Genomic DNA, 19,640 nt, shown 5'->3' with positions numbered 1-19,640 from the left:
TTAAAACTAGCTCTCTAATTTTGTCAAATCTTATACTAAAAGAATTACTCTAAAATTGACAGCTTAGAAGCTTAGAAGCATTGATCCCATAGTACTCACTAGTTCTGACATCTAACAGAAACACCAAATCAACTAAATAGCCCCATGTGGTCATTCATATTACACAACGTGGTTGTCCGATGCAGTGTATCCACAAAACAATTTTTGATGCAATAAAACAAAGTTTAAAGAGTTTAAAGACTCTTTTGAAAGTTTCTGTGTTTGTGTATATTATGACCAAAAATATCATCAGATTTTTAGTCCTATAAGTAGATAAAAAGATTGGAATCAACCTAATTAAAAAAACAGATACACTTTTTGCTTCATTTAGTGGGTAAAATGATCCAATAATACAAATTTATAAGTGACCAGAACCTGATCACATAAAAGCTTTAACTCCGATATGTTTCTCTCATAAACTGCAACCTTTAGGCACTTTTGAATTAAGGTCAGGGCCTTGAATTGTTCTTTCTAGAACGCTAACCTTATTCTTCTTTGGTATTTTTGGTAGAATGTAGTGTCGCTGCTTCGCTCCATGACCCATTTTATCTTTAGATTTAGTATTTGGGAAGATGTTTTGACATCTTCCTTTATAGTTCACAGGAATAATACAGAATTCATTGTTCCATCAATGATGACCAGTCGCCAAGGCCTAGATGAAGAAAAACGGGCTCTAGCCGTGATACTGCGAGTTTCACAAATGGGATAAGGTTCTTATCCCGGGTATGCTGTATTTCCCTTTTTTCCAAACATAACCCGAAAAGTTCTATTCTGGACTTATCTGTCCAAAAATACTTCTGATTTCTCCACTTGGTCTCAACCAAACAGACAACAATGTTATTTTTCAGGAACAGTGGCTTTCATTTCCACAAAGGTGTTGGGGGAATCTCATTTTCTGGAAGTCAGGCAGAAGGGGTGACTAAAGGCTGCCTATTTGTTCCTTCATGACCAAAGTGCCCCTTTTTTATTTTATTTTCTTCTTTCCACGTAAATTAAATGATTTATATATGTGTATATATGTATATAAACCAGACTGATGCACAACAGTGGCAAAACCATAATTTGTTTAACATTAAAAGGAGGAACTTTAAATACCAGCACGTGGAGACGAAAGAAGTATTTGTAGAAATAAGATATGAAGATTGATATAAAGATATTTCATCCTGCAAGTTAAAGATGCCTTGCAGAGTCAAGGATCAGTCACAGTGAAGTTGGAATTTTTTCGGAACCTGCCAAAGAGAGAGTGAATCCAACCAAGTTCATCCACCTCTCACCACAAACTTTAATGACTCACCGTATGAATGAGAAAGTACAACACAGGCTGGGCTTATATTTTTTTGATAGAAATAATTCACATGCAAGCCTGCAACCTTCGTCACTGTTGCTGTAGGTTTTTCATATTTTAAATCTAAAGGGAAGACTTCAGACACACTATGATGAAAAGCTTCCAGGAAGACACAAGAAATGCATATCCAGCAGTTTTCTCCATACTAAGCACCCTCGTGCTTCCTTTGCACCCTCCAAAGTCCCCAGATGTGAAGTAGATTACACCCCTTCTTTCCCCTCCTTCTGCCAGCCCCTAACTCCACTGCAAAGAAAGAACTCATTGAGTTTCAACCTTTTTCTGAAAACAACCCCCCCCCTCCCTTGAAACCCCTCCCAGCAGCAGACAGGGGCACACAGACAACGACACTCTCCAGCCAAACCCTAATTGTGTGTGCATGTGTCTGCATTTTTTTTCCTGACATGAAGAGGGAAACTGGCTGAGTATTTGCTCTCTCTGCTTGTAAATGGTGCTGTTGAACTTTCAATTTTCTGGACTAAAACAGCGGAAGTGGCAGAATCTAGCTGTAAAAAATTACTGGAGTTGGGTAAGTTTATTTTGTGGATCTATGAACATTTTCAAAAGAGAAATAGAAGAGAGGAAGAACAGGACAACAGTACACAGAGGTTCTCTCATTGCACTCCCTGGTAAAAGTAAAGACATTTCATTTGAATTTCACACCGGATTGTTTATTTCATGCCATTACTGTTTATCATAGAAAAGTTGAACTGTTGCAAACAGTTGTAACACACTGTTGTGGATGATCTTGATAATATTTTTGATAATATTAATAGAACTTTAGCAAGATTAATTTAATCTTGTAATTGATTTCCTGCAAATTTACAGTATAGTGTCTATTTACAAAGCTGTTACTGTAAATAGTTAAACCATCTTAAACTGATCTCAGACAGGTATTTTCAACTTTTTTTTAGAAAGATTAGCGTATACTTAAGTTTTTTTTATTTTAAGGTAAACAAGCACTATCCAAATTGTTGTGCATCCAAAGAGATCAAAGCTCTCGGATAACGAGGTCTCAGACCTTCATTGGTTTGTTAGAGCTATGGCTTGATCAGAGCCATAGGAAAGGCCAGAGGATGCAACTTTCAAAGCTTTATAAGAATCAATATCAATGACGTCTCTTAAAAGCTACCTACTATTCTGACAAATTTAAGAAATTATGCTTGGAAAACAAATAGATCAAGAGATGGCAAAGTGATTTCAGGTATTTGTTTCCTCTTCATGGGGCGTTTAAGAAATGTCAGTTAACAGGAAAAGTGTCAGTCTGAAAGAGTAAGAAAAACTGTCGGCAGTAAGGCAAATCAAAACCAGTGGTTCACTGTGAATGAAATATTAAGCCAACTCTGGAGTGTTGTTGAGCTGCTCTGACCATACATTATCACCACAAAAATCAACTTCCAGGGTTTGGATCAATCACGTTGTGGTGTTGTGCTGCAGCCAGTAGCCCAAACAACATTTCACTGCTAAACAAGAATGGATTCAACAAAATGCCAGTAAATTCAGGATTCAATGTCATGTTGTGTGTAAAAAGCTGAACACCTCTCTTTTTTATTATTCATTTGGATCTTGATTGGAAACCAATTGAATTAAATTCAGTGTTATTTATAGGACCAAATCAGAATGTCATACAGTCAAATATAATCCAAATTCATTGTAAACCAGATCTTATTTTGCTTCCTGAACTATTCACAGCAGCAGAAATGTTGACCAGGGGTGCCCAAAGTTTTGCATGTTGGTGTAGTTGTGTGCATGTAAACTTATCTTCTACATCCTACTACTGCTAGGCATGTTTCAAACTTATTTGATTGCTTGCTTTAACTGTGAAGCAGCACTGAATCTGCATCGTCTCTGCCACTTTGCCAAAAACATTGTTGTTGTAGCACAATGTAGTAACTGTGTTGTGACAGCTGTAAAACACACCTGTTTGGGATTTGAGATCCCAAACAGGGGCCACAAGCCTGCTTCACTTCAAACACTTAGATTAGCCCTTACTCTCAGTGAAGGAGGAGGATGTTGCTGAAGATGAGTATAATATTCAACCCGGTCTGCACTTATCTGTTAAAGGCTTACTGAAAAGAGAATCCACTTGCAAATGCATTTCATTTTTACATGTCCTGCATTTTAGAGCTGGGACAATTATTCGTTTGAAGAACAACTTTCAAGGGATAGAAACCATATAAATATGTCCAGTAAGATTTTAGAAAATCAAATATCTGTTATATGCTTTTTTTTTTAGGACTGATCACTCGGGTAAACATCATTTACTACACTACACTTTTTTGTTAGAATAACCAGTGAAAGCAATTCAGTCTCTGTTAACTAATGGCTTTCCCTTAGCAGACAAGCTTCTGCTATTTTGAGCCAAGAGAAAAAGTCAGCCTATAAAAGCCACTCTGCAGTGACGGATCCGTCACGGTGAAGCCAAAAAAGGTCACAACAGGCCACAGAGAGTCCAACACAAACACTGTTTTTACTGAACCATGAGACGCCAGCGTGGAAACTTTGCAGACATTTTCCAATGACAAAGACAACTGCTCCTGCCAGTCTATGATTAGGAAGGGGAGCATGTGTGCTTCTGGTTAGCGGGCCTTTCAGAGACTGACTTCATGTTAGTGAAAATCTTTTCACTGCTTCCATTGTAATTGAACACAGACACAATAATGTTACAATTTAGGATGAAATGCATTCGCATTTGACTGTTTCCTGTCATGATGTGGACTGTTGTCACTTTGTGCCATGAGGTTTTGATTTGTAGACATCCAAACAACTTCTGTAAAAGTTTACAGTAATAAAGTTTTGTTTTGCTGCATCTCCTCAACTGAGCTCATTAAATGTCTCAAGAGACATTTTCAGCATTAAGTGTTCTACGCTCTAACATCGTGGTATGTTTCATACTGAATTTACCTACAAGTGTCTCAAATGATTTAGACTTTTATGTTTACCTCGTGAGCATGAGACATCAATTCAAGCCAAGCCAATTTTTATTGACGTAATGTTTCATATAAAATAGAAATTAGGAACTATTCAGGCTGTATGCAACGAGATGCTCCCAGGACATTGCAAGCAGGGAAGCTGAAAACATAAATTAAGAAAAATGGTCGCTATAAACAGTGTTTCCCCAAAATCAGCAGTATGAAAGTACAACTGTGTTATGAATCACAAGGTGGCTGTCAAGCAACTGAAGCTGCACCAAGAGCTAATAATAAGGTCCTGAGTTTGATTCCCATGTAGGTAAACTGTATCAATACTACAAATCCAGGTGAAATCTAGGCTATTTGCCTAGATTTCATCAACATCTTCAAATATTTCTAGACATCTAGTAAACTTTTAATTTTTTTATTCAAATTCATGGACCATTTTAATATCTTTTAGACATCTTTTCCAAAAATGCTCAGTGGGTAAGTGATTAGTTTGAGAATAAATAAACTGCTGAGCAGTCGTTTTTAAATTGTCTGAATCATAAGCCCTATTCATAGGATGAGTTCATCCTAGTTCATTGTTCACTGAGACAGATCTAATGCAGATTCTTACCATGACATGTGTCACCACTGGGAAACTCATCAAATCAGTTTTATTCCAGTTGCAATACCATCCTATCGGCTACAATGTCCACGTCATTCCAAATAAAGCAATTTTATGAACCCAACATCTGGACAAAAGGTTTGTAGACTGCAGTGTGGCTTTGTTTGAGGGTTTCCATCCCAAAACTGCTGCAACATATGTGAAGTCAACATTTAATGTGATTAGAAACAGAAGGAGAACACTGTTAGTTGTTTTATGAGTTTCTGGACACCACAACTCATCTTTAAATCTTTAAATAAGCACACAATGTTTTAGTGTCAGTTCAGAGAAGAAATGGCTGAACATTTATGTTTTTTTAATAAGAATAGTTTCAAGTCAATCAACCTAAGGATCACATTCAGCCACAAGGAGATAGTTTCAAGGCTGATGTAGAACTCCAGCTAAAAGCAAATGTGCTCTGACAGCAGAAAAGAAACCTCTGCAATGTCTTTACCTCTTGGGTCTGGTACAGGCTTTTAAATTATTTATATTTCCAGATGAAGAGGTGAGAAACTTGGACGGTGACACCGTTTCTCTGAAAACCGTAACACAAAAAGGAAGGGCGGTCAGTTTAGGAAAAAACAAGCCCTTCTGCAACGTCAAAAAAGCAGCACACCCCCTTTCTCTCATGTGCTGTCAAGATTTACAAGATGTTATGAAAGATCCCCAGACAGCCACTCGTTACCAAAAACAACACAAACACTGTTTCAAGGAACCGCGTCTGCTTTTACAGCCTTAGCGTGACACAGCTCACGCATCCGTGAAGCCCTGGCCCAGCCATAAAAATGCGAAGCGCTTTCCAGCAAATAACCTCAGGCGGCACATCATTTTGCTCGACATTTTAACTGCACAGATGATAGCGAACCATTGAAAAGATCTGAATAAACAACTCATTTCACCAGGAAAGAGTTCAGATTCCAAGACATATGTGAAGAAGTTGTTGTGTGAATCCCTCCAGAAGCAGGTATTTGTGGTAATTATAAGAATCTATTGAGGGGTTTAAAGCTACTTTGTAAAATGTTAACATCCTTATGGTTTAAATTTAGTTTTCATTACATTACACTTTAAAAATCACCTATTTAATTGAAACCCCAAATGTGTTTACATACTGTACTGGAAGACCTGCAGTTTAGGCACCAAAATCGAGAGATAAAGTCAAAGTTGAACATGTGAAGTGGACAACTTCATTGGACAGAACATATTCTTTGATGTCCACTTGAATATTGATTGCTTTGGTTGGTCTAAGAATTTTTGGAAATTTTTTGGTGTCTGTATTTCACCAACAACACAATTTAACCATCTGAGCTTGATTTGGAGCCGTTCCCTGACAGCTCACCAAACCCTCCCACTTCACATCTTGAATGCAATTGAATGAAATCTGCCAATGAGGCTCAAAGTTAATAGGACCTTTCAAACTCTAAAACCTCTACACGACACCTTTTTTTAAAAGTTGGACCATTTAAGCTAAATTTCTTTATATTTTACTTTACTTTCTTTTTCATTTTTCCAAAACAGTCATAAGGCTGGAACCAGTTCATCACATCACAACAACAACAAAAAAAATGTAAAACCTTGAGAATAACTGAAAAAAATAAAACATTTAAATGATTCTCTAGGAACCTGAAAGGCGAAAGTCAAACCACATAAACACATACAGATGGTTCATAGAGAAAATATTTCAGTCCCGTAAATTGAATGGAAGTTTGTGGTGAAATTGTTGTGGCAAGATTTCTGCAAAGCTTTCATTATTAGGATGCATGCTTTCCATCTCTGGCAAAGCGGGTCTCGAAAGTTCTCCTAATATCATCCAGATCCACTAAAATAACAGCAGCCTGCTTCTCCTACTAAAAGCTACATGCTGCATTTATAACACCGGTGCATGTGACATTTTATGAAAGCTCAAGAAAGAGACAATCTTACCAGATAAACGATTAATAGTATAAAGTGATCGCTGCTAAAATATGCAGCGTGACATTCAGAGTGCCACATTTTTTGAGCCACTGAAGTATTAAAGATTAACTTTAATCCATTTCTATATTACAGATGGTACAGAAGGCTTGAGGGACGAAATAACAACACAGGGAATCTTTCAGCGAATGTAAGCAGATTTAAGTCCCATTCATGTGATGATGGAATCATAATGCTTATTTCCATGTTTTTGCTTTTTAAGGACACTATAGATCAGAGATGTCCACATCCGGTCCTCGAGGGCCACTGTCCTGCAGGTTTTACATGTTTCCCTGCTCCAACACACCTGATTCAGATCAATACATCATTAGCAGGCTTGTGCAGAGAAGAGATCCATTTCATCTGAATCAGATGTGTTGAAGCAGGGAAACATCTAAAACCTGCAGGACAGCGGCCCTCAAGGACTGACTTTGGACATAACTGCTATAGATCATGTCCTTTAAATAGAAATCCTATTGAAAGTTAAATGATTTAACTATATAAAGTCTGAAACCAGTCACTCACCTATATCTTTTCAGGTGACCATGTGGCATTGTTCAATGAAGTTCATCTTGGCCTGGGTATCCATAGCAACCCCCATACTTGGGCAAAGTGGAGATGGTGATTGGGGTTCAGGCTTTGACATCTCCTCTGCCATAATGGCCACCAATGACACGTTGCAGGCTGTCGGTGATGAGCCTGAGAGGGTGAAAAACAACCATCACTGGACCATGACAGCAGCATCCTCACCGTTACCTTCACCCTCGCTCCACTTTGAGCCCCAGCCTGATAAGTGCTTAGTTCACTTCAGCACTAACACAGCTGCGTTGGCTCGAAGGCTTAAAGCCCAGAGAGAGGAACTGGCCTATCTGCAGGCCATACAGCATGGAAACAAGGCAGTGGTGGAGAACTTGGAGCAGTTTGTGGGTGCAGAGCTGGGTGATCAGAATTATGAAGATGTGATCAAAGAAAATATCATCGGCATCCAAGAGGACCACAAGACCTGCAATGAGGTGGTGGAGAAAGCGGAAGAGGACCTTAAAAAGCAGTTGGAGGGAGACATCTTGGACTCCCCTGCTGGGATGCAGAAGTGAGCACAATTTACTGTTAATGTCTGAAATGTAGAAAGAGTAGCTAAACATAACTGGTCTTATCCGTTTGTGTAAAGAAAATAGAAATAAAATGGTGGTCGTTGAGCATCTCCATTATGGAAGATTAAGATATCTAAAGCTTACATACAAAGCTATCTTTAACAACAGTTTGTTATCACCAGCTTGTAATGTGCATTTTATCCCCAGCTTTTCCTTAACTTACTCAAATGTCTCTCCTCCTCTTTTTCTTCCTGTCTGTGGTGCTTTCTCATTCGATCACTTCCCCTGCAACTTGGACTGTTTTCTCTTCCGGAGCAGAATCAGAGAAGAGTCCTTGGCTTTCGAAGACATGCTTCGCACTGCAGCGGACATCGCCAGCAGGTTGGAGATCTCATCGCAGGCCCTGCATGCTTCATTCACCCGGCAGCTGAAAGACATTGTCAAAATGCACCGCTAGCAAAGAGTCAAAAAAATGTTTTGAAAAAAAACATGTTGCTTTTTTTGTAAATTAAATCTAACATCCAGTTTAAGGCCAGAATAAGCTTCCTGTAATTCTATGCCCCCAACCCCCTTTATTTGGTATACGTGCTTCACAGCACTGAGATGCAACAATGTGTCAAGGTGAGCCTCATATTAACAGCAATAATCAACAGAAATTAATCTTTGACGAGGGGTTGAGAGAAGACAGCAAGGAAATGTTAAGTCTAACAAAACAACATTCCTTTCAAGGAGGCTACAGACCCACAATTTGTTTAATATTATTCTCCATCCAGGCATTATTTGTGGAATTTGGCAAGGTCAAATATGCTAACAGTAAGTGGTTGAGGTCTGAGCCAAGCTGAATATTTATGAATGAAACTTGAGGGGCCTTTCGAGAGCACACACATGGACTGTAAGTCTTCTCCAGAGGAATCTATGGATTGGCCATCTGGTTCCAGGGTAAGGATGGAGGTCAGGACACTTTTACAAAGACTGGTGTTGCAATGGAGATTCTGCTTCTGCAACCATAAAGGAAAGGACTGCCCCTGAGACAACTTTTTATGCGTAGATGTCTGTTATTTAAAGAAAACTACATGAGGGGTAAGATACCCTATAAGATCAGACAACTTATGCAATTAGGGCAGAGAAAAAAATACACAAATAAATGAATATGAATATATATGTGTATATATACAAGAACCTTTTGCAAGAACAGACATATTCAAACATGAGACTCGCACTTCTCTTATGTGCCTTGGTCCATGGAGCAATTCTCTCTTTTACCCTGCCAGAACTCACGGAGAGGGTCATGCTTTGACCTTCAGTCTCATAAACTGTGTACTCCGATTAATTATTATATTGTATCTTATTCATGTCCGAGCCAATAAAGCATAATTTTGTGTCATAGTGTGCAAGGTTACATTTTACACATCGTATGTATCATGCTCATAGAGCTTGGAGAGCTCACCAACAATCACTCACCATATTCATTCACTTAGTCTGCCCTCTAGCTGTTTTCCTCAGAAACATCCCAGTGCACTTCAGCTGCATGTGCCACTCATCCATTTATAATTTAAAGCATGACTAGAGCCGTAAAAGTGCGACTGTTTGTTATCTCAGAGTTGTATCTTTTGAGCAAAAGGCCAATCATTTCCAATGCATGGCAGTTTCAAAAGGTGTTGGAAAAAAACACATTGAAGATAGTAGTCTATTCTAGGAGTGTCAGAGAGAGAGAGATCAGATGAGAGGAGGAGGAGGGTCCATTATGGGTCCCCTACCAGATAAAGGCGCATGTGCTCAGCTGTGTCCCCTCTCCTTCAGTTGGATGGTGTTGTGTTGCGGACCCAACAAACCTACCTGTCCAGATCACTTGTTCTCAATCATGACAAATCACTACGTCCAAACTTTAAAATGGGAAACAGTCACGGGTTTGACCTACACGGACGCTTGACGCCCTGCGTAAAAAGGCGCAATGGTTTTGGATATTGCACAGACGCAAACAGGACTGTATCCCGTGATTTCTTAAGCTAAGCTTTGCAAAGATTATGTGAGCTGGCTCTTAAGTGAGCTATTACAACAGACGCCAGAGACGGCGTAGAGCCGCTCCCTGATTCAGCACCAACTGATGGAGAGCTCTCCGGCACAGTGCGCAGAAACTGAATGCCCAGCGTCTCCCGTGCGGTTAACACGGCATTGACAGTGAGCAAAGTGTCAACTACTATTGCCGAGCTCTAGGAGAAAAGGTGGCAAAGTTAGTCTGTCAGAGCGCTGTCATGCTCACTCAACGTCCCCTTGACAAAACAGCAGTTAATGTGACAGTAGCGGTGAAGTTGTCCTGATATGCCTCCCTGCTGCGAAGATGACAGATGTTGCGCACACGTCGCGGTTTCAAGACAAAGCTTTGACAGTGGACGGAACCCGCTCCGCACTCCTCTCTGATGAAGTTGGACTTACCTTTCCGACCAGAGTACACAATGATTTACAACCACCTGCTTTGTGTGGGGACCGCTGTAGCCTGGGCGCTACTTCTGAGTCAGTCAGGTAAGGGCTTATTTTAAGAGTTTCCTCGCGCAACACGAAAACACGAATGTAACTTGAGGTCAGTATTACTTTAGAGCCACGGAAATCATCCGGTGATAATAGTGTTTTTACACGGAAGAGTCAGGCATAAACATGTGGGCTAATTATCTCTAAGCAGTCTCACCTGAGTGTCTTCGCTCACAATCCCTATAATCCTCTTCTCTCATTTGATTCACTTTGATGCCTCGCGCTGCTGTCAATTAAGTTTCAAAACGAGTCGCCTTACCGCGTGCGAGAGACAATCTCACCTCTAGTTTAACGGCAAAATCGTGTCAGACTGAAATTACTTCTGGAAGAGAGCTGCCTGTGTTATTTCTATAAAAAGTATCCCTACTTTTTAGACTCTGCCCCCTCAAAATTGTATTGATACAATTCGCAAAGCGTCGCGAGCTTCAAGGAATACTTCTCAATCAGGACACGAAATATGTATTGTTAGCATTGAACAATACTGGCCTCTTTTGGGAACAACCACAACCTATCTTAGTTCGGAGTGACGTTTGATATGACGCTGATATTTCATAATAAAGCCTTTATCAAAGGAGACTGATGCGACAATATGATACTCCATCCCCAGCTGTTACTAATTGACTAATTACCATTTAGCTCCTCACTCATTCCTCATTTGATCCCTGGCATCTCTCAAGGAACTGATTTATTTATTTATTTGCCCGTTATAGTGTTATTATCTTTCTGTAGAAACTGAAGAAAAAGTGTATCAGAAATAAGCCGTGCAATTGCAACAGCCCTCCAGGTTTTACATCCTCAGAAACAGGCAGCAAAGGTGAAACGAAGATGGAGGATTTTAGTCTCATTTGGAGACTACAAGGTTTCTACAACCAGCCTTAATTGTTTCCTAAAAAAAAAACAAAGTGCTAATTTCTTGTGTAAATTTAATGAAGTTGAGTGATGCACAGCCATTGTGCAAATGTAGATATTTTACAAGAGCATAATGCTCTGTTTCTTATTACAGACCTTTTACCTAAAAATCTAATGAGTTTGACAGTGAAACTGTGAGCTGCTCTATTTGGGAGTCCATTCAGGTGCTTTTGAGTGGGTGTGAATACATTTTTCACTCAAATGCACAAATTGTGTGCAGAAACATCCCCTATAGAAAGCTAAGATAACGAGTATCGGTGTGACATATTGCAGATTCAAAACGCTATATTCCTATATTATATTCCTCCTCTCTATCTCCTCACTATAGCAGTCAAATGTGCGGATACTTGATCTCATGCAGGTTCACCTGCCACTATGACACTGATAGAGATCAGTTTCCTGACTGAGCCTTGCACTTTTCTTCCACCCAAAAAGTGTTGCAACTTGTTTTTTTAGTGAACTTTTTACTGTAAGTACTTGACAGTCCAATTTCACCGAGAGTGCCTCTGGCCGGAGAAGCTGCTGACTCGATTATCCAAACCAGTCAGTGTTTTATACACCTCGCCAAGAGGCTTGGCCACCGTCCAACATGCTCAGTTCAATGTGCTGGATGTTGGAGGTGTCATCTCGTTTCAAAACTCTGCTGGCAGGAGGCTTTGATCTATGGCACCCAAGAGCCTTTTGTCAAGCCCCACATCTGGTCCTTCCCAGATGCACAAGCCGTTCTGACTGTCAAGCGTCCAGATAGGAAGCCTCTGGTGCATGATTGTTTGCCAAATTGAAATTAGTTCATGATGGTAGGAGATGCGCCCGAGTGTACCTTTGGAAAATTAACAGTGAATTCACACACTAATTACCACCTATAATGTGTTTTCTGCAAGTGACTTATAAAACAAATTATTTTATCAACGTTCACCAGACAGGGCTCATTGCTAAGACGACCAAGCTGCGCAGACAAATCTTGTTGGGTCTCACAACTTTATTTTGTTCCATCCTTTTTCTGTTAAAGGACAGCTTAGCAGCTGCTTTGCATTGGACTGGACTGTCCTTTACTTATAGGTTGTAAGAGCTTAGTAAACTACAACTCACCCAGGTGAGTGTGTCGTGGTTCAGGGAATGATGTGGCCTTGGATAAGCAACTAACCTCTGACAGATTCAGGTCTCAGTTGATGATCCTTGGTGGTACCACACTTCATTAGGATGCATTATACCCTCTCCTATAAGAGAGATGAAGCAGGGCTTTAGTTGCATGTTTATATATCTTAATATAATCTTAATATAGACTTTGACTTTTGTCTTTGGTTTAGTGCTTTGGATGTATTTACCTTTTTCTTACATTATCGGATGTTTTCCAGCATAAAACTGGAGAGTTCTACCCTAAATTAAACAATCAAACAGTGTGATGCATTTGCCAAAATTTTATATTCTTTAGAGGGTTGGTTTGACATGTGTTAAGCGGGCCAATATCTGCAAACAGTTGCCAAACAGTTGCCAACATGCTGTATACGCTAAAGCCTCCAATGCTTAAATTAGATGATTGAATTTCTCTTGAAAAACTGGAGACGTAATACCCACAAATGCAAACAGGCACTACTTGAACCCAGAACGTCAAGCAAAAACTGTCAGTTAATTTTTTATGCATCTGCTGTAACGCAGAGTGACGGACAGCTCGACAATAAACACCCTTCACTAGTGAGAAATTAGCTCACCTCCACTTAACACATGCAAGTAATGATGTGTGTAATTGACTCTGACTACACTGATGAAAGTGGGAGCAGTAATCCCCAAATGACGGGATTCCTATCTATTCCCTTGCTATTCATTCTGCAGCAAAATGATACACGACGTGAACGCAACCTGAAGGCAAATCCCTCAAGGCTGCGTATTTGAAATGGATGTAATTAAGCCACCTCTCACTATGAAGCCACACATTCATCATGATCACACCTAAGAGGCAGAAATGGCCGTTGTTGTCGAGGGAGAAGAGATACTCCCTCAGTCTTCACCTGCTCGACGTGAGAGATTTCAACAGGCCATCCTCATGGGGAGTGCAGATCAAGAGATCAAAAGATTCGCTAAGATGTGAAAAAGTCGATAAGACTTTACAGAGAGACGTCTTAGAAGTTTAATGTAGGCTTCTGTGATGAAACATGACATGTTCCCAGGTCTCATCCCCCAACTCCCAAAAGCCATGATATCATGGCAGTCAGATTTACAACCATTTGTTAAGTGAGGATTAGAGGGGACAACAATGCGAGAACCTGAATATGATTCAGAAACACACTTTTGAACTGAAGAGTGAAAACAGAATGTAGGAACTTCCAAATCATTGTGCCCTATATTTCACTAAAAATTATGCATAAAAACATATCAAATGCTGTGTTTTTATGACGCTCACAATAAGCACAATCATGGGAGTCTGTGTGAGATTACTTGTGAAACAGAAGCTCTACGTTAAAAGCAATCATTTATCCACAGTTATTTGTCATGAGAAGACCCACTCACATGCTGAGGATGATCTCTTCAAGGTACTGTTTGCTGGTTACAACAAGTGGTCAAGACCTGTGCCAAACATCTCCGATGTGGTCATTGTCAAGTTTGGACTGTCCATCGCACAGCTCATTGATGTGGTGAGTTCTTCATGTATGGATTCTGTGACGCTAACAGAAGAGGTTTTAACAGCTGGCGAGCCAGAGCTTTTCTTATGATTCTAACAAAAATCATTGTTTTAACACTAAATGTTCTACACAGTTCTTCATAACTGAAGATCTTATAAAAGGTTAGTTTCTATCACTTTGTCTTTTATGGAAAAATAACTTTAAAATTATACTAAATGCATAAGACTTAGATGTATGATTTTGCGAACATAAAAGCTGAGCTATACTTCGAATAGGCTCCTTAGTTTTTTCCGATTTGACATTTTCTACATGCATTCGCCTGTTGAAAGCTCTGGAAAGCTTTGTGTTGTCATGAGAAAAACTTGTACACAACACTTAACGTCTATGAAGTTCCTGCGTAAAGTTAGATGCATTTTCTACCAGTTATATTTGGTTTTACAGGCGTATGATGAATAATCAAACTTTGGGTGCTCTCAAACAGTGTCTGTTCATTGATAAATAATTTGATAGTGGTTTGGTTGAATTCTTGGTAATGACAGCATGATATTCTCTAAAACCCTGCCCACTAGAAACTCACACACAGCCTGTACTCCTCTGGATTGGCCCCACTTTTAACAGCTTTAACTGTTTTCCAACACCCTCTACCCCATTCTCTGCCCCCTTCTCTGTTAGGATGAGAAGAACCAAATGATGACAACCAACGTGTGGCTTAAACAGGTTAGAAAAATGCACGCCAGTGTCAATTTATTCAGATTCCTTTCTGTTTTCTTTGGCAAGATATGGCGACACACACATACCTGATTAGACAATGTTCCAAAAAAAGGGAATGACCCGTTTGATGAATGAACAAAGGATCACACTGGTTTCACAAATCCTTATTTGTATCCTCCAGGAGTGGAACGACTACAAACTTCGGTGGAGACCATCTGACTATGACAATGTGACGTCCATTAGGGTTCCATCAGAGCTCATATGGGTACCAGACATCGTCCTCTATAACAAGTAAGAGAAAGATAAGTAACGTTGGGGTCATGGAAAAGAAAATTATTCCTAAAACTTTAGTTTTGTGCACAATATAAGAAGACTATTTTCGTGCTACACTCATTATACTATTATACTTGGTTTAAAAGTTATTCCTGATTATTGGCTGATATTTGATGTGAGGATGGTGCCATCTAGTGACAAAATAAATCTTGTGTCTTCTACAACCTGATGCTTAAATATATCACATTTACAGTTTGCGGTCCAATGTTGAATTGTGACACATGCAAAACATTTCCTTTACCTTACTTGTATTATGCTTCTGTGTTATTATCAGGTGGTGGAGTTAATTCATTTAAAAATTACATAATTAATGACTCAATTATAAAATCTGCCAATTTCAAGACTCCCGAACCTTCACCTGAAATGACTTCATGCTGATTAAACCAAGCAGGCTGACAATAGAGTTCTGCCCCACTGAACTTGTGTGGTCACAGTCTGTTAGTAAAATTAAAAGGACTGAGACAGATGAAATGATAAGGGCTGAGCATTCTACTAAAGCTATCATCACCATTAAAGCAATGAATGGAAAGAAATTTTAATTGCAAAGATTATTAATAGAATATAACGCTATATGATTTCCAAAATTAAAAAGACACTTTTCTCAGCAAAAGTTGCTCATCTATTGTAGTTTTTATTGAACCTTCATCTATCTTTCCTACTCACATACACAGATACTAAGCTGTCATACTGTATGTCAGTCTAACTCGTGTTTCTACTTAATCTTCTCCAGTGCTGATGGTGAGTTTGCTGTGACCCACATGACAAAAGCTCACCTGTTCCACACGGGCCAAATTCGCTGGGTTCCACCTGCCATTTACAAGAGCTCCTGCAGCATCGACGTCACCTTTTTCCCCTTTGATCAACAGAACTGTAAAATGAAATTTGGCTCCTGGACCTATGACAAAGCCAAGATTGACCTGGAGCGAATTGAAAACACTGTGGACCTTAACAACTACTGGGAGAGCGGTGAATGGGCCATCATCAATGCTGTAGGAACATACAATACGAAGAAATATGACTGCTGCCATGAGATCTACCCAGACATCACCTACTTCTTCATCATTCGAAGGCTTCCTTTGTTTTACACAATCAATCTCATCATCCCCTGTTTGTTAATCTCCTGCCTCACTGTTTTGGTTTTCTATCTGCCATCAGACTGTGGTGAGAAGATCACTCTTTGTATCTCTGTGCTGTTATCCCTCACTGTCTTCCTTCTGCTCATCACCGAGATCATACCGTCCACTTCCCTTGTCATCCCTCTGATCGGCGAGTACCTCCTCTTCACCATGATTTTCGTCACCCTGTCCATCGTCATCACTGTGTTTGTGCTAAACGTGCACCATCGCTCCCCCAGCACTCACAAGATGCCCCGTTGGGTCCACTCCATGTTCCTGGACTTGATCCCACGATGGTTGTTTATGCGCCGGCCTGCGCCTGATGGCAGGCGTCGCAGGCTTTTGCTGCTCCAGCAGGAAGCAGCAGCAGAGTGGCGGCAGGTCCGAACAGCCGGGTACAAATCCGGCAATTGCATCAGCACCTCCTCTAATTGGTTAAGAGACGGGACAGTGCTGGAAGAGTCCGAGAGGAGCTGTTATGAGGATTTGGAGCTGGGGACTCTGACATCGTATTTCTCCTTCCGTCCCCCCTCGCCTAGACCTCCAGGGTCGACTCCTCCGCAACAGCAAAAAACCTCACAAAACCGCCAGAACCGTCAGGAGGGGGCTGCAGGGTGCAACAGACAGTTAAGCGCAGCCAGAGTTAACTCCAGTCAGCGATCAGCTAAAGTTGACAGTTCAATGTCAGAGTCACCATTAATGCTTTCACCGAGTGTTATACGCGCATTAGAAGGGGTGCACTACATTGCAGACCACCTGAGAGCTGAGGATGCTGACTTTAGCGTGAGTATCACACTGTAAAATAATGCATCCACAACAATGCACCCACTGTGCTCCAGAGGTTTCAGTTCAGCTCATCTCTCTCAATTGTGACACAAAATAGTGACTAACTTCTTCAGAGTATATGGCTGATGTGTATTTATTAACAGTTACATGACTATATACTAAAGGCTACATTTAATAATTCCACTCTCCGTGCAACACTTGTAGAATGATTTGTATTTACCCCTTAAAATAGGATTTCTTTGAACCTTGCAGTTTCTGTGACTTTGTGATTAAACAGACTGTTCCAACTACATAAATCACTTAAAGCTGACTTTATGGACTCAGAGGAACCGTGACAGCATTTTTTTTTACAATGCACAGACTAATTTATGTGTTATGCATTAAGAGTCCATTGGCCTAAATCCTATATTGTGTCTGAGTGAGATGCACCTAGATTAGCTTTGGAATTCCAGTTAGGAGCCCAGAATTTTTTTTTAAAGCCTGTCTCTCATTAGATGATGGATTGCAAACAGTTATTAATCCCACTGCATGAAGGGAAAAGTGGATTTGGAAATTGTTCAGCCAGGTGAGAGTTTAGGAAATGTTCATGGATAGGCCTTTATGGGAGAAAAGGTGTACTTAAAGAAATGTTCCTAATAATAATAATAATAATAGTAATAATAATAATACACCTCATGTAAAAAAAACTGGATATCTTTAACATATCATATTTTTTTCTACTTCTCTATGTTGTTCTTTCTACACAGGTGAAAGAGGACTGGAAATATGTAGCCATGGTGATCGACCGCATCTTCCTATGGATGTTCATCATCGTGTGCCTACTTGGGACAATAGGCCTCTTTCTGCCCCCATGGCTTGCTGGCATGATTTAATGGTTGTTGGAAAGTGTTAATTGGGAAGAAAAGAAAGAAAAAAGACATTTACTGTAGTTAAACTCACCTTCAAATCTGGGAATGTGACTCAAGTTCGTATTACAAAGTACAACCTATGTGGCCTCAAAAATCTACAATACAATTTATACTTCATCAAGCTAAAGTTATGTGTAATGAAGGAATCCTTGCTCTTTTCAGATTCTGACCACTCATTGTCAAATGGGTTTATTCTATGTAGCTACAGTGGCAGCTTTATAGTGTCATATGCAGCTTTTAGGGCATAGCTATCCAGATTTGACATTAGTTTCACCACTATAAGACACACTCAGGTGTACGTTACTCTATCAGCCACATGCTGTTAAGGTGGTGTTTGACTTGAATGCTAGCATTAGCAAGTTAACATTCCTACATTTAGCGAGTTAACATGGATGCTATTACATATTGAAAGTAAGATTTGGCATGTTAGCATGCTAATGTTAGGATAATAACCTACTAATGTTAGTGATACCATCTATTTTTCAAGTTTGCTTTCGAGTTGGTGTGCTGGTTTAACACCAAATTCTGTAACCAAACAGATTATATGACCAAAAGGATACAAAACATAACAGCAGTGTGTGGTTTTGTCTGTATTACGCCTCAAGTTAAATAATTTGGTTAACCGCCTTTCAAATGACTAATTCGTTACAGTTATCTCTTTTTTTTCTGTTGTTTTCGAGATTTCAGCTTAAAATCAGTATCCTATTCATATTGTGTTTGCTGGTAACAGTGACAGTCTGTACCAGGAAATAGGTCGGGGGCATGTTTAAAGTCTGTTAGTAGTCTCCTTAATACATAAATGGTCTGAGGTCATTAGGGCTGGCTGTAACACATGTGGCTTCAGTTTAGTCAAAAGCCAACAGAAATTTTCCAGGAAAACGTGCCAGCTCTGGAAGCTGTTTCAGCTGATGAGTTTAAACAATCTTTCAGCGCCGTCAGAAGATGTCAGAACACATGAGCTGAAATATTACAGAGGTGGATGATTCTTCTGTCTGTTCGTGGTGCAACATCACCACATTCAACAGGTTTAATCATCTGGAGATGATGAATGCGGCAAATGTCAAGGCAACCTAACCCAGGCGCTGTGATACTGGTGTATTAGTCTTTACAAAAAGTCAGACTGATGTTGCCAACAGCAAAACTTCCCTGATATAAGTGAAAAATAAATATGGAAAAACTTGAGTCATGTTCTTTGCTTGAACCAGATACAATGAGGCAGGCTCACCTTTATATGATGGGATGACTTATACAGGTTTCTCAGCTCATAGTGGTTGGCTGTAGATACACCAACATGAGTCACTTGGACAGAAACTGCATTTATACAGCCTTTTTTTGCCAGCAATATTGCTGTAATTACATGTGTATTTGACAGATTATACTAGATAATAAATACCCTCATGAAAAACCTTTGAAATAGTACCTGTCTCTGGCTTAAAGGCATGTCCATGTACACGTATTGTTTGTATTATAACAAAAATGCACCTGACTGAAACAGTCTGAACTCTCCTGTGCTGTATGCTCGACATAAAATAAGTAGTTGGGTTCATTAAGGAACTGAAATGAATTTACTACTGCTAACATGTCTATCATTATAATTCATAAGGAAAAGGAAATACTACTGCAAGGTAGACTCAAAAAATCTACTCAAACCACATGCAGTACTTAAAAATGTAACAGTCACACAAGCTCAGTTCCATTTTTCATGAAATATATCATTTTTAACATTTTCCTGTGTTGTCTTTGTGCCCGGGTTA

The 19,640-nt window shown here is 39.7% G+C and overlaps 2 protein-coding genes across 2 annotated transcripts; both read left to right on the top strand.

Annotated features, from left to right (window-relative positions):
- The first annotated feature begins 1,795 nt into the window (after positions 1–1,795).
- On the top strand, positions 1,796–9,153 carry LOC140267091 (uncharacterized). Its single transcript, XM_072362264.1, has 3 exons — positions 1,796–1,910; positions 7,429–7,979; positions 8,299–9,153. Exons 1-3 carry the CDS (start codon positions 1,830–1,832, stop codon positions 8,435–8,437), a joined length of 771 nt encoding a protein of 256 aa, XP_072218365.1. The 5' UTR covers positions 1,796–1,829; the 3' UTR covers positions 8,438–9,153.
- A 651-nt stretch (positions 9,154–9,804) lies between these two features.
- chrna2b (cholinergic receptor, nicotinic, alpha 2b (neuronal)) lies at positions 9,805–19,277 on the top strand. Its single transcript, XM_072361867.1, has 6 exons — positions 9,805–10,500; positions 13,894–14,045; positions 14,706–14,750; positions 14,926–15,035; positions 15,808–16,975; positions 17,725–19,277. Exons 1-6 carry the CDS (start codon positions 10,398–10,400, stop codon positions 17,848–17,850), a joined length of 1,704 nt encoding a protein of 567 aa, XP_072217968.1. The 5' UTR covers positions 9,805–10,397; the 3' UTR covers positions 17,851–19,277.
- The last annotated feature ends 363 nt before the right edge of the window (positions 19,278–19,640 follow it).

This window comes from Leuresthes tenuis, unplaced genomic scaffold, assembly GCF_036924035.1.
Source record: "Leuresthes tenuis unplaced genomic scaffold, fLeuTen1.0.hap1 SCAF_13, whole genome shotgun sequence".
Classification (NCBI taxonomy): Eukaryota; Metazoa; Chordata; class Actinopteri; order Atheriniformes; family Atherinopsidae; genus Leuresthes; species Leuresthes tenuis.
This window is presented reverse-complemented; position numbering and strand designations above follow the sequence as displayed.

Coding starts and splice junctions, on each gene's coding strand:
- LOC140267091 (XM_072362264.1), top strand. CDS start 1,830: ATGGTGCTGTTGAACTTTCAATTTTCTGGACTAAAACAGCGGAAGTGG. Junction 1,911..7,428: donor TAAAAAATTACTGGAGTTGG/GTAAGTTTATTT, acceptor ATATCTTTTCAG/GTGACCATGTGGCATTGTTC. Junction 7,980..8,298: donor TCCCCTGCTGGGATGCAGAA/GTGAGCACAATT, acceptor CTTCCGGAGCAG/AATCAGAGAAGAGTCCTTGG.
- chrna2b (XM_072361867.1), top strand. CDS start 10,398: ATGAAGTTGGACTTACCTTTCCGACCAGAGTACACAATGATTTACAAC. Junction 14,751..14,925: donor CCAACGTGTGGCTTAAACAG/GTTAGAAAAATG, acceptor TGTATCCTCCAG/GAGTGGAACGACTACAAACT. Junction 16,976..17,724: donor CTGAGGATGCTGACTTTAGC/GTGAGTATCACA, acceptor CTTTCTACACAG/GTGAAAGAGGACTGGAAATA.